This window comes from Oncorhynchus kisutch, linkage group LG8 (genome assembly GCF_002021735.2).
Source record: "Oncorhynchus kisutch isolate 150728-3 linkage group LG8, Okis_V2, whole genome shotgun sequence".
In the NCBI taxonomy this organism is placed as follows: Eukaryota; Metazoa; Chordata; class Actinopteri; order Salmoniformes; family Salmonidae; genus Oncorhynchus; species Oncorhynchus kisutch.
The window spans coordinates 78343565-78356262 of NC_034181.2; the positions used below are offsets into that span (position 1 = coordinate 78343565).

Genomic DNA, 12698 nt, shown 5'->3' on the forward strand with positions numbered 1-12698 from the left:
CTCTCTCTCTCCCCCTCTCTCCCTCTCTCTCCCTCTCTCTCTCCCCCGCTCTCTCTCTCCCCCTCTCTCCCCTCTCTCTCTCCCTCTCTCTCTCTCTCTCTCTCTCTCCCTCTCCCTTCATCAGCTCCTACTCTAATAGCCTCTGCTTGTTTGGCAACATATTGATTAGACATCGTATCAACTAGGCTGTTAATGACACAACAGACAGCTGTTCTATCTGTGTTACTACCCCCACGTCTGGCTGCTCTGTCTGTGTTACTACCCCCACGTCTGTCTTTTCTGTCTATGTTATTACCCCCACATCTGGCTGTTCTGTCTATGTTACTACCCCCACGTCTGTCTTTTCTGTCTATGTTATTACCCCCACATCTTGCCCTCTGTCTATGTTACTACCCCCACGTCTGGCCCTCTGTCTGTGTCTGGCTCTTCTGTCTATGTTACCACCCACATGTCTGGCTGTTCTGTCTATGTTACCACCCCCACATCTGGCTGTTCTGTCTATGTTACCACCCCCACATCTGGCTGTTCTGTCTATGTTACCACCCCCACATCTGGCTGTTCTGTCTATGTTACCACCCCCACATCTGGCTGTTCTGTCTATGTTACCACCCCCATCTCTGGCTGTTCTGTCTGTGTTACTACCCCCATATCTGGCTTTTCTGTCTATGTTATTACCCCCACATCTGGCTGTTCTGTTTGTGTTACTACCCCCACATCTTTCCCTATGTCTGTGTTACTACCCCCACATCTTGCCCTCTGTCTATGTTACTACCCCCACGTCTGGCTGTTCTGCCTGTGTTACCACCCCCACGTCTGGCTGTTCTGTCTGTGTTACTACCCCCACGTCTGGCTGTTCTGTCTGTGTTACTACCCCCACATCTGTCTTTTCTGTCTATGTTATTACCCCCACATCTGTCTGTTCTGCCTGTGTTACTACCCCTACATATTGCCCTCTGTCTGTGTTAATACCCCCACGTCTGGCTGTTCTGCCTGTGTTACTACACCCACGTCTGGCTGTTCTGCCTGTGTTACTACCCCCACGTCTGGCTGTTCTATCTGTGTTACTACCCCCACGTCTGGCTGTTCTGCCTGTGTTACTACTCCCACGTCTGGCTGTTCTGTCTGTGTTACTACCCCCACATCTTGCCCTTTGTCTACCCCCACGTCTGGCTGTTCTGTCTGTGTTACTACCTCCAAATCTTGCCCTCTGTCTATGTTACTACCCCCACGTCTGGCTGTTCTGTCTATGTTATTACCCCTAACATCTGGCTGTTCTGTCTATGTTGTTACCCCCACGTCTGTCTGTTCTGTCTGTGTTACTACCCCCACATCTGGCTGCTCTGTCTGTGTTACTACCCCCACGTCTGTCTTTTCTGTCTATGTTATTACCCCCACATCTGTCTGTTCTGTCTATGTTACTACCCCCACGTCTGGCTGTTCTGTCTATGTTGTTACCCCCACGTCTGTCTGTTCTGTCTGTGTTACTACCCCCACATCTGGCTGCTCTGTCTGTGTTACTACCCCCACGTCTGTCTTTTCTGTCTATGTTATTACCCCCACATCTGGCTGTTCTGTCTATGTTACTACCCCCACGTCTGGCTGTTCTATCTATGTTACTACCCCCACATCTTGCCCTCTGTCTATGTTACTACCTCCACGTCTGGCCCTCTGTCTGTGTCTGGCTGTTCTGTCTATGTTACTACCCCCAAGTCTGGCTGTTTTGTCTGTGTTACTACCCCCACGTCTGGCTCTTCTGTCTATGTTACCACCCCCATGTCTGGCTGTTCTGTCTATGTTACCACCCCCATGTCTGGCTGTTCTGTCTATGGTACAACCCCCACATCTGGCTGTTCTGTCTATGTTACTACCCCCACGTCTGGCTGTTCTGTCTATGTTACCACCCCCATGTCTGGCTGTTCTGTCTATGTTACAACCCCCACGTCTGGCTGTTCTGTCTAAGTTACCACCCCCATCTCTGGCTGTTCTGTCTATGTTACCATCCCCACGTCTGGCTGTTCTGTCTATGTTACCACCCCCATGTCTGGCTGTCCTGTCTATGTTACTACCCCCACGTCTGGCTGTTCTGTCTGTGTTACTACCCCCATGTCTGGCTTTTCTGTCTATGTTATTACCCCCACATCTGGCTGTTCTGTTTGTGTTACTACCCCCACATCTTTCCCTATGTCTGTGTTACTACCCCCACATCTTTCCCTCTGTCTGTGTTACTACCCCCACGTCTGGCTGTTATGTTTGTGTTACTACCCCCACATCTGGCTGCTCTGTCTGTGTTACTACCTCACGTCTGTCTTTTCTGTCTATGTTATTACCCCCACATCTGGCTGTTCTGTCTATGTTACTACCCACTACCCCCACGTCTAGCTGTTCTGCCTGTGTTACTACCCCCACGTCTGGCTGTCCTGTCTGTCTGTTCTCCTCCTCTCTCTTGTTCATCTCTATCACTTTCTTTCTCTTACCCCCACTCCTCATCTCTATGTCTCTCTCCCTCTCTTTCACCCCCGCTCTCTCCCTTTCTCCCTCCTGGGTCTGTCATTGAGTGCACCTCCATATTTAATGTGTGTTTGTTCTCTGCTCCAAGAGAGGGTAGTGGTCCTAAATGTTTGGAGTCTCTGTGTAGGGCAGCACCTTGCGTTACCATTCTGTGTGTGTGTGTGTGTGTGTGTGTGTGTGTGTGTGTGTGTGTGTGTGTGTGTGTGTGTGTGTGTGTGTGTGTGTGTGTGTGTGTGTGTGTGTGTGTGTGTGTGTGTGTGTGTGTGCACTTCTGTTCCATTCTGTTATGTTCTTTTACTCAGAGCTTAATGCATTTATCTACAGCTCCATGTGTTGTTTTGTTTTCTCTGTAGCTTGTTTTTCTTTTGTCACTGGTTTCCAGAGACCCCTACTTCTCAGAGTGACACAGGAGGAAGTGGAGTGAGTCATTCACTTCATGTTGCAGTTTATGTTTCAGTCACTACCACAGGGGTTTCTCCTCTACCTTTCTGGATCAGTGTGTGTGTAACCTTATTTGAGATGCAGTGTTTCTGTCTTTTTGACTCTCTGTCTCACCTTTATTCGCTCCCTGTCTCTCCTTTTCTCTCTCTCCTTTTCTCTCTCTCTGTCTCTCCTTTTCTCTCTCTCTCCTTTTCTCTCTCTGTCTCTCCTTTTCTCTATGTCTCTCCTTTTCTCTCTGTCTCTCCTTTTCTCTCTCTCTGTCTCTCCTTTTCTCTCTCTCTGTCTCTCCTTTTCTCTCTCTCTGTCTCTCCTTTTCTCTCTCTCTCTCCTTTTCTCTCTCTCTCCCACCTTTTCTCTCTTGCTCTCCTTTTCTCTCTCGCTCTCCTTTTCTCTCTCTCTCCTTTTCTCTCTCTCTGTCTCTCCTTTTCTCTCTCTGTGTTTCTCTTTTTCTCTCTCTCTCCTTTTCTCTCTCTCTGTCTCTCCCCTCTAACTCTCTTACAACATGTGGATGTGATGACTAGCAGGTCATTGCAGGTGATGATTCTCTCTCTCACTGTCTCTTTTCTCTCTCTTTCTCACTCCTCCTCTCTCTCTCACTCTCCTCATCTCTTCCCCTCTTTCTCTCCCTCTCTCTCCTCCTCTCTCCTCTCTCTCTCTGGCGGTAGTCTTGTATGGTGATCTCCAGGTGAGGACTCAATGTGCTCTCTCTCCTCCTTCCTCCTCTCATTCTCTCCTCCGACCTCCTCTCTCTCTCTCTCCTCCTCCTCCTCCTCTCTCTCTCTCTCTCTCTCTCTCTTCATCCTCCTCTCTCTCTCTCTTACAGTAGTGTTGTGTTGTGTTGTTGTTCTGCAGGTCAGTCTACCAATGGCTCCATGGGGGAGGTGTCTATCTATCTCTCCTTTTCTCTCTCGCTCTCCTTTTCTCTCTCTCTCCTTTTCTCTCTCTCTGTCTCTCCTTTTCTCTCTCTGTGTTTCTCTTTTTCTCTCTCTCTCCTTTTCTCTCTCTTCTCTCTCTGTCTCTCCTTTTCTCTCTCTGTGTTTCTCTTTGTCTCTCTCTCTCCTTTTCTCTCTCTTCTCTCTCTGTCTCTCCTTTTCTCTCTCTGTGTTTCTCTTTTTCTCTCCCGCTCCTTTTCTCTCTCTCTCTCTTCTCTCTCTGTCTCTCCTTTTCTCTCTCTCTGTCTCTCCCCTCTAACTCTCTTACAACATGTGGATGTGATGACTAGCAGGTCATTGCAGGTGATGATTCTCTCTCTCACTGTCTCTTTTCTCTCTCTTTCTCACTCCTCCTCTCTCTCTCACTCTCCTCATCTCTTCCCCTCTTTCTCTCCCTCTCTCTCCTCCTCTCTCCTCTCTCTCTCTGGCGGTAGTCTTGTATGGTGATCTCCAGGTGAGGACTCAATGTGCTCTCTCTCCTCCTTCCTCCTCTCATTCTCTCCTCCGACCTCCTCTCTCTCTCTCTCCTCCTCCTTCTCCTCTCTCTCTCTCTCTCTCTCTCTTCCTCCTCCTCTCTCTCTCTCTTACAGTAGTGTTGTGTTGTGTTGTTGTTCTGCAGGTCAGTCTACCAATGGCTCCATGGGGGAGGTGTCTATCTATCTCTCCTTTTCTCTCTCTCTCTCTCTGACGGTAGTGTTGTATTGTTGGTCTGCAGGTCAGTCTACCGACAGCTCCGTGGGGGAGGTGACCATGCAGGTGGATCTCATCTCTCACCCTGGCACTGGAGAGCACAAAGTAAACGTGAAGGGTGAGACACACACGCAAGCACTCACACATGCCATTCCTATACACAAACACACAGAGGAGGAAAGCTGAAACTGTGAAACAATTAAACCTCACTTTACCCCTTAGATAAGAACATTACAACAACGATTTATCATTCTTAGTCAAATCTATTCATACCTGTAATGTTCAAAGAGGAACCACTGGGAGGAACATGGATAGTTGGATGTAGTTGTAGGCTAATGTTAAGCTGTGGTCATTATCAAATAGATTGCTGCTACACTACGTCCTACTTGAAACCCTATACTACAGAACACTAGTCAGACAGAGACAGAGTGTAACGCTTGTCGTCTGGGGGAGAGGAAGACCAATGTGCAGCGTGGTAAGTGTTCATATTATTTAATGAAATATGCAACACTAGACAAGACAACAAACACGACAAACAAACAGTCCTGAAAGGTGAAGTAAAAACACTAAACAGGAAACAACCACCCACAAAACACAATGGAAAACAGGCTACCTAAATATGGTTGTCATTTAGGAACAACGATTGACAGCTGCCTCTGATTGAGAACCATACCAGGCAAAACACAGAAATAGAAAATCATAGACAAACTAACATAGACAACCCACCCAACTCACGCCCTGACCTTACTAAAACAAAAGACAAGACAAAGGAACTAAGTTCAGAACGTGACAGTACCCCCCCCCCCCCCCCCCCCCCCAAAAAAAAAGGTGAGGACTCCGGCCGCAAAACCTGAACCTATAGGGGAGAGTCTGAGTCGGTGTCTGTCCGTGGTGGTGGCTCAGGCGCGGACGTGGACCCCACTCTAGCATAGTCTTTCACCGCCTCCTTAACCGCCTCCGTGGCCTCTTAAGAGCAGCGACCCTCGCCACGACCTCGGACTGGGGACCCTAGCCACGGGTCCCGAATGGATGAGAGACTCCGGCAGCTCCGGAGTGAAGGGCGATTCCGGCTTCGCCGGCATGACAGGCAGCTCTGGCAGCTCCTGGCTGACTGACGGCTCTGGCAGATCCTGGCTGACTGACGGCGCTGGCAGCTCCTGGCTGACTGACAGCTCAGGACAGACTGGCGGCTCTGGCAGCTCAGGACAGACTGGCGGCTCTGGCAGCTCAGGACAGACTGGCGGCTCTGGCAGCTCAGGACAGACGGGAGACTCTGGCAGCTCAGGACAGACGGGAGACTCTGCTAGCTCAGGACAGATGGGAGAATCTGGCAGCTCAGGACAGAGAATCTGGCAGCTCAGGACAGACGGGAGACTCTGGCAGCACTGGGCAGGAGGAAGGCTCTGGCAGCGCTGGACAGGCGGGAGCACCTGGCAGCTCAGGACAGACGGGAGACTCTGGTAGCGCTGGGCAGGAGGAAGGCGCTGGCAGCGCTGGACAGGCAGGAGCACCTGTAGGGAGAAGAGAGACAGCCTGGTGCGGGGGGCTGCCACCGGAGGGCTGGTGCGTGGAGGTGGCACCGGATAGACCGGACCATGAAGGCGCACTGGAGCTCTTGAGCACCGAGCCTGCCCAACCTTACCTGGTTGAATGCTCCCCGTAGCCAGGACAGTGTGGCGAGGTGGAATAGCCCGCACTGGGCTGTGCTGGCGAACCGGGGACACCATGCGTAAGGCTGGTGCCATGTACACTGGCCCGAGGAGACGAACTGGCACCCAGATGCGCTGAGCCGGCTTCATGGCACCTGGCTCGATGCCCACTTTATCCCGGCTGATACGAGGAGCTGGAATGTACAGCACCGGGCTATGCACACGCACCGGGGACACCGTGCGCCTCACCGCATAACACGGTGCCTGCCCGGTCCCTCTCGCTCTCCGGTCAGCACGGGGAGTTGGCTCAGGTCTCCTACCTGACTTAGCCACACTCCCCGTGTGCCGCCCCCCAAGAAATCTTTGGGGCTGCCTCTCAGGCATCCTTGCCAGCCGTGTTCCCTCGAAGCGCTGGCTCCCATTACTTACTGCCTCCACTCTCCTGGCTGCCTCCACCTGTTCCCATGGGAGGCGATCCCTTCCAGGCAGGATCTCCCCCCATGTGTAGCAACCCTTGCTATCCAAAACGTTCTCCCATGTCCAAGAGTCCTGAGATCGCTGCTGCCCGATACCACGCTGCTTGGTCCTTTTTTGGTGGGTGGTTCTGTAACGCTTGTTGTCTGGGGAAGGAGAGGAGGAGGCCAAACACAGAAATAGAAAAACATAGACAAACTAACATAGACAAACTAACATAGACAACCCACCCAACTCACGCCCTGACCAGACTAAAACAAAAGACAAAACAAAGGAACTAAGGTCAGAACGTGACAGAGAGCAGCGGTTAAAACCTTATTTTACAGAACACTAGTCCGTCAGAGACCAGCAGTTTAAACCTTATTTTACAGAACACTAGTCAGACAGAGACCAGCAGTTTAAACCTTATTTTACAGAACACTAGTCCGCCAGAGACCAGCAGTTTAAACCTTATTTTACAGAACACTAGTCAGACAGAGACCAGCAGTTTAAACCTTATTTTACAGAACACTAGTCAGACAGAGACCAGCAGTTTAAACCTTATTTTACAGAACACTAGTCAGACAGAGACAGAGACCAGCAGTTTAAACCTTATTTTACAGAACACTAGTCAGTCAGAGACAGAGACCAGCGGTTTAAAACCTTATTTTACAGAACACTAGTCAGACAGAGACGAGCAGTTAAAACCTTATTTTACAGAACACTAGTCAGTCAGAGACCAGCAGTTAAACCTTATTTTACAGAACACTAGTCAGTCAGAGACCAGCAGTTAAAACCTTATTTTACAGAACACTAGTCAGTCAGAGACAGAGACCAGCGGTTAAAACCTTATTTTACAGAACACTAGTCAGACAGAGACCAGCAGTTTAAACCTTATTTTACAGAACACTAGTCAGTCAGAGACCAGCGGTTTAAACCTTATTTTACAGAACACTAGTCAGTCAGAGACAGAGACCAGCGGTTAAAACCTTATTTTACAGAACACTAGTCAGACAGAGACCAGCGGTTAAAACCTTATTTTACAGAACACTAGTCAGACAGAGACCAGCAGTTTAAACCTTATTTTACAGAACACTAGTCAGTCAGAGACAGAGACCAGCAGTTTAAACCTTATTTTACAGAACACTAGTCAGACAGAGAGAGAGACCAGCAGTTTAAACCTTATTTTACAGAACACTAGTCAGACAGAGACCAGCGGTTTAAACCTTATTTTACAGAACACTAGTCAGTCAGAGACAGAGACCAGCAGTTTAAACCTTATTTTACAGAACACTAGTCAGTCAGAGACCAGCAGTTTAAACCTTATTTTACAGAACACTAGTCAGACAGAGACCAGCGGTTAAAACCTTATTTTACAGAACACTAGTCAGACAGAGACCAGCGGTTAAAACCTTATTTTACAGAACACTAGTCAGACAGAGACCAGCGGTTAAAACCTTATTTTACAGAACACTAGTCAGTCAGAGACCAGCGGTTTAAACCTTATTTTACAGAACACTAGTCAGACAGAGACCAGCGGTTTAAACCTTATTTTACAGAACACTAGTCAGTCAGAGACAGAGACCAGCGGTTAAAACCTTATTTTACAGAACACTAGTCAGACAGAGACCAGCAGTTTAAACCTTATTTTACAGAAGACTAGTCAGTCAGAGACCAGCGGTTAAAACCTTATTTTACAGAACACTAGTCAGACAGAGACCAGCGGTTTAAAACCTTATTTTACAGAACACTAGTCAGTCAGAGACCAGCAGTTTAAACCTTATTTTACAGAACACTAGTCAGTCAGAGACAGAGACCAGCAGTTTAAACCTTATTTTACAGAACACTAGTCAGTCAGAGACCAGCGGTTTAAACCTTATTTTACAGAACACTAGTCAGACAGAGACCAGCAGTTAAAACCCTATTTTACAGAACACTAGTCAGTCAGAGACAGAGACCAGCAGTTTAAACCTTATTTTACAGAACACTAGTCAGACAGAGACCAGCAGTTTAAACCTTATTTTACAGAACACTAGTCAGTCAGAGACAGAGGCCAGCGGTTAAAACCTTATTTTACAGAACACTAGTCAGACAGAGACCAGCGGTTAAAACCTTACTTTACAGAACACTAGTCAGTCAGAGACCAGCAGTTTAAACCTTATTTTACAGAACACTAGTCAGACAGAGACCAGCGGTTTAAACCTTATTTTACAGAACACTAGTCAGTCAGAGACAGAGACCAGTGGTTAAAACCTTATTTTACAGAACACTAGTCAGTCAGAGACGAGCAGTTAAAACCTTATTTTACAGAACACTAGTCAGTCAGAGACAGAGACCAGCGGTTAAAACCTTATTTTACAGAACACTAGTCAGACAGAGACCAGCAGTTTAAACCTTATTTTACAGAACACTAGTCAGAAGGAGACCAGCAGTTTAAACCTTATTTTACAGAACACTAGTCAGTCAGAGACCAGCGGTTAAAACCTTATTTTACAGAACACTAGTCAGTCAGAGACAGAGACCAGCGGTTAAAACCTTATTTTACAGAACACTAGTCAGACAGAGACCAGCAGTTTAAACCTTATTTTACAGAACACTAGTCAGTCAGAGACAGAGACCAGCGGTTTAAAAACTTATTTTACAGAACACTAGTCAGACAGAGACCAGCAGTTTAAACCTTATTTTACAGAACACTAGTCAGACAGAGACCAGCAGTTTAAACCTTATTTTACAGAACACTAGTCAGACAGAGACCAGCAGTTTAAACCTTATTTTACAGAACACTAGTCAGACAGAGACCAGCGGTTTAAACCTTATTTTACAGAACACTAGTCAGTCAGAGACCAGCAGTTAAAACCTTATTTTACAGAACACTAGTCAGTCAGAGACAGAGACCAGCGGTTAAAACCTTATTTTACAGAACACTAGTCAGACAGAGACCAGCAGTTTAAACCTTATTTTACAGAACACTAGTCAGTCAGAGACCAGCGGTTTAAACCTTATTTTACAGAACACTAGTCAGTCAGAGACAGAGACCAGCGGTTAAAACCTTATTTTACAGAACACTAGTCAGACAGAGACCAGCGGTTAAAACCTTATTTTACAGAACACTAGTCAGACAGAGACCAGCAGTTTAAACCTTATTTTACAGAACACTAGTCAGTCAGAGACAGAGACCAGCAGTTTAAACCTTATTTTACAGAACACTAGTCAGACAGAGAGAGAGACCAGCAGTTTAAACCTTATTTTACAGAACACTAGTCAGACAGAGACCAGCGGTTTAAACCTTATTTTACAGAACACTAGTCAGTCAGAGACAGAGACCAGCAGTTTAAACCTTATTTTACAGAACACTAGTCAGTCAGAGACCAGCAGTTTAAACCTTATTTTACAGAACACTAGTCAGACAGAGACCAGCGGTTAAAACCTTATTTTACAGAACACTAGTCAGACAGAGACCAGCGGTTAAAACCTTATTTTACAGAACACTAGTCAGACAGAGACCAACGGTTAAAACCTTATTTTACAGAACACTAGTCAGTCAGAGACCAGCGGTTTAAACCTTATTTTACAGAACACTAGTCAGACAGAGACCAGCGGTTTAAACCTTATTTTACAGAACACTAGTCAGTCAGAGACAGAGACCAGCGGTTAAAACCTTATTTTACAGAACACTAGTCAGACAGAGACCAGCAGTTTAAACCTTATTTTACAGAAGACTAGTCAGTCAGAGACCAGCGGTTAAAACCTTATTTTACAGAACACTAGTCAGACAGAGACCAGCGGTTAAAACCTTATTTTACAGAACACTAGTCAGTCAGAGACCAGCAGTTTAAACCTTATTTTACAGAACACTAGTCAGTCAGAGACAGAGACCAGCAGTTTAAACCTTATTTTACAGAACACTAGTCAGTCAGAGACCAGCGGTTTAAACCTTATTTTACAGAACACTAGTCAGACAGAGACCAGCAGTTAAAACCCTATTTTACAGAACACTAGTCAGTCAGAGACAGAGACCAGCAGTTTAAACCTTATTTTACAGAACACTAGTCAGACAGAGACCAGCAGTTTAAACCTTATTTTACAGAACACTAGTCAGTCAGAGACAGAGGCCAGCGGTTAAAACCTTATTTTACAGAACACTAGTCAGACAGAGACCAGCGGTTAAAACCTTACTTTACAGAACACTAGTCAGTCAGAGACCAGCAGTTTAAACCTTATTTTACAGAACACTAGTCAGACAGAGACCAGCGGTTTAAACCTTATTTTACAGAACACTAGTCAGTCAGAGACAGAGACCAGTGGTTAAAACCTTATTTTACAGAACACTAGTCAGTCAGAGACGAGCAGTTAAAACCTTATTTTACAGAACACTAGTCAGTCAGAGACAGAGACCAGCGGTTAAAACCTTATTTTACAGAACACTAGTCAGACAGAGACCAGCAGTTTAAACCTTATTTTACAGAACACTAGTCAGAAGGAGACCAGCAGTTTAAACCTTATTTTACAGAACACTAGTCAGTCAGAGACCAGCGGTTAAAACCTTATTTTACAGAACACTAGTCAGTCAGAGACAGAGACCAGCGGTTAAAACCTTATTTTACAGAACACTAGTCAGACAGAGACCAGCAGTTTAAACCTTATTTTACAGAACACTAGTCAGTCAGAGACAGAGACCAGCGGTTAAAAACTTATTTTACAGAACACTAGTCAGACAGAGACCAGCAGTTTAAACCTTATTTTACAGAACACTAGTCAGACAGAGACCAGCAGTTTAAACCTTATTTTACAGAACACTAGTCAGACAGAGACCAGCAGTTTAAACCTTATTTTACAGAACACTAGTCAGACAGAGACCAGCGGTTTAAACCTTATTTTACAGAACACTAGTCAGTCAGAGACCAGCAGTAAAAACCTTATTTTACAGAACACTAGTCAGTCAGAGACCAGCGGTTAAAACCTTATTTTACAGAACACTAGTCAGTCAGAGACCAGCAGTTTAAACCTTATTTTACAGAACACTAGTCAGTCACAGACCAGCAGTTAAAACCTTATTTTACAGAACACTAGTCAGTCAGAGACCAGCGGTTTAAACCTTATTTTACAGAACACTAGTCAGACAGAGACCAGCAGTTAAAACCTTATTTTACAGAACACTAGTCAATCAGAGACCAGCAGTTTAAAACCTTATTTTACAGAACACTAGTCAGTCAGAGACCAGCAGTTAAAACCTTATTTTACAGAACACTAGTCAGTCAGAGACCAGCGGTTTAAACCTTATTTTACAGAACACTAGTCAGTCAGAGACCAGCAGTTTAAACCTTATTTTACAGAACACTAGTCAGTCAGAGACCAGCAGTTTAAACCTTATTTTACAGAACACTAGTCAGTCAGAGACCAGCAGTTTAAACCTTATTTTACAGAACACTAGTCAGACAGAGACCAGCAGTTTAAACCTTATTTTACAGAACACTAGTCAGTCAGAGACAGAGACCAGCGGTTAAAAACTTATTTTACAGAACACTAGTCAGACAGAGACCAGCAGTTTAAACCTTATTTTACAGAACACTAGTCAGACAGAGACCAGCAGTTTAAACCTTATTTTACAGAACACTAGTCAGACAGAGACCAGCGGTTTAAACCTTATTTTACAGAACACTAGTCAGTCAGAGACCAGCAGTAAAAACCTTATTTTACAGAACACTAGTCAGTCAGAGACCAGCGGTTAAAACCTTATTTTACAGAACACTAGTCAGTCAGAGACCAGCAGTTTAAACCTTATTTTACAGAACACTAGTCAGTCACAGACCAGCAGTTAAAACCTTATTTTACAGAACACTAGTCAGTCAGAGACCAGCGGTTTAAACCTTATTTTACAGAACACTAGTCAGACAGAGACCAGCAGTTAAAACCTTATTTTACAGAACACTAGTCAATCAGAGACCAGCAGTTAAAACCTTATTTTACAGAACACTAGTCAGTCAGAGACCAGCAGTTAAAACCTTATTTTACAGAACACTAGTCA

The 12698-nt window shown here is 45.7% G+C and overlaps 1 protein-coding gene across 1 annotated transcript in view; it reads left to right on the forward strand.

Annotated features, from left to right (window-relative positions):
* The window catches only part of LOC109881087 (protein unc-13 homolog C), a 222597-nt gene that overhangs the window by 185975 nt on the left and 23924 nt on the right, over window positions 1-12698 (forward strand). The window contains exon 29 of the mRNA XM_031829463.1: window positions 4464-4689. Coding sequence (XP_031685323.1) covers window positions 4464-4689 — 226 coding nt within the window. The remainder of the gene's footprint in view (window positions 1-4463; window positions 4690-12698) is intronic.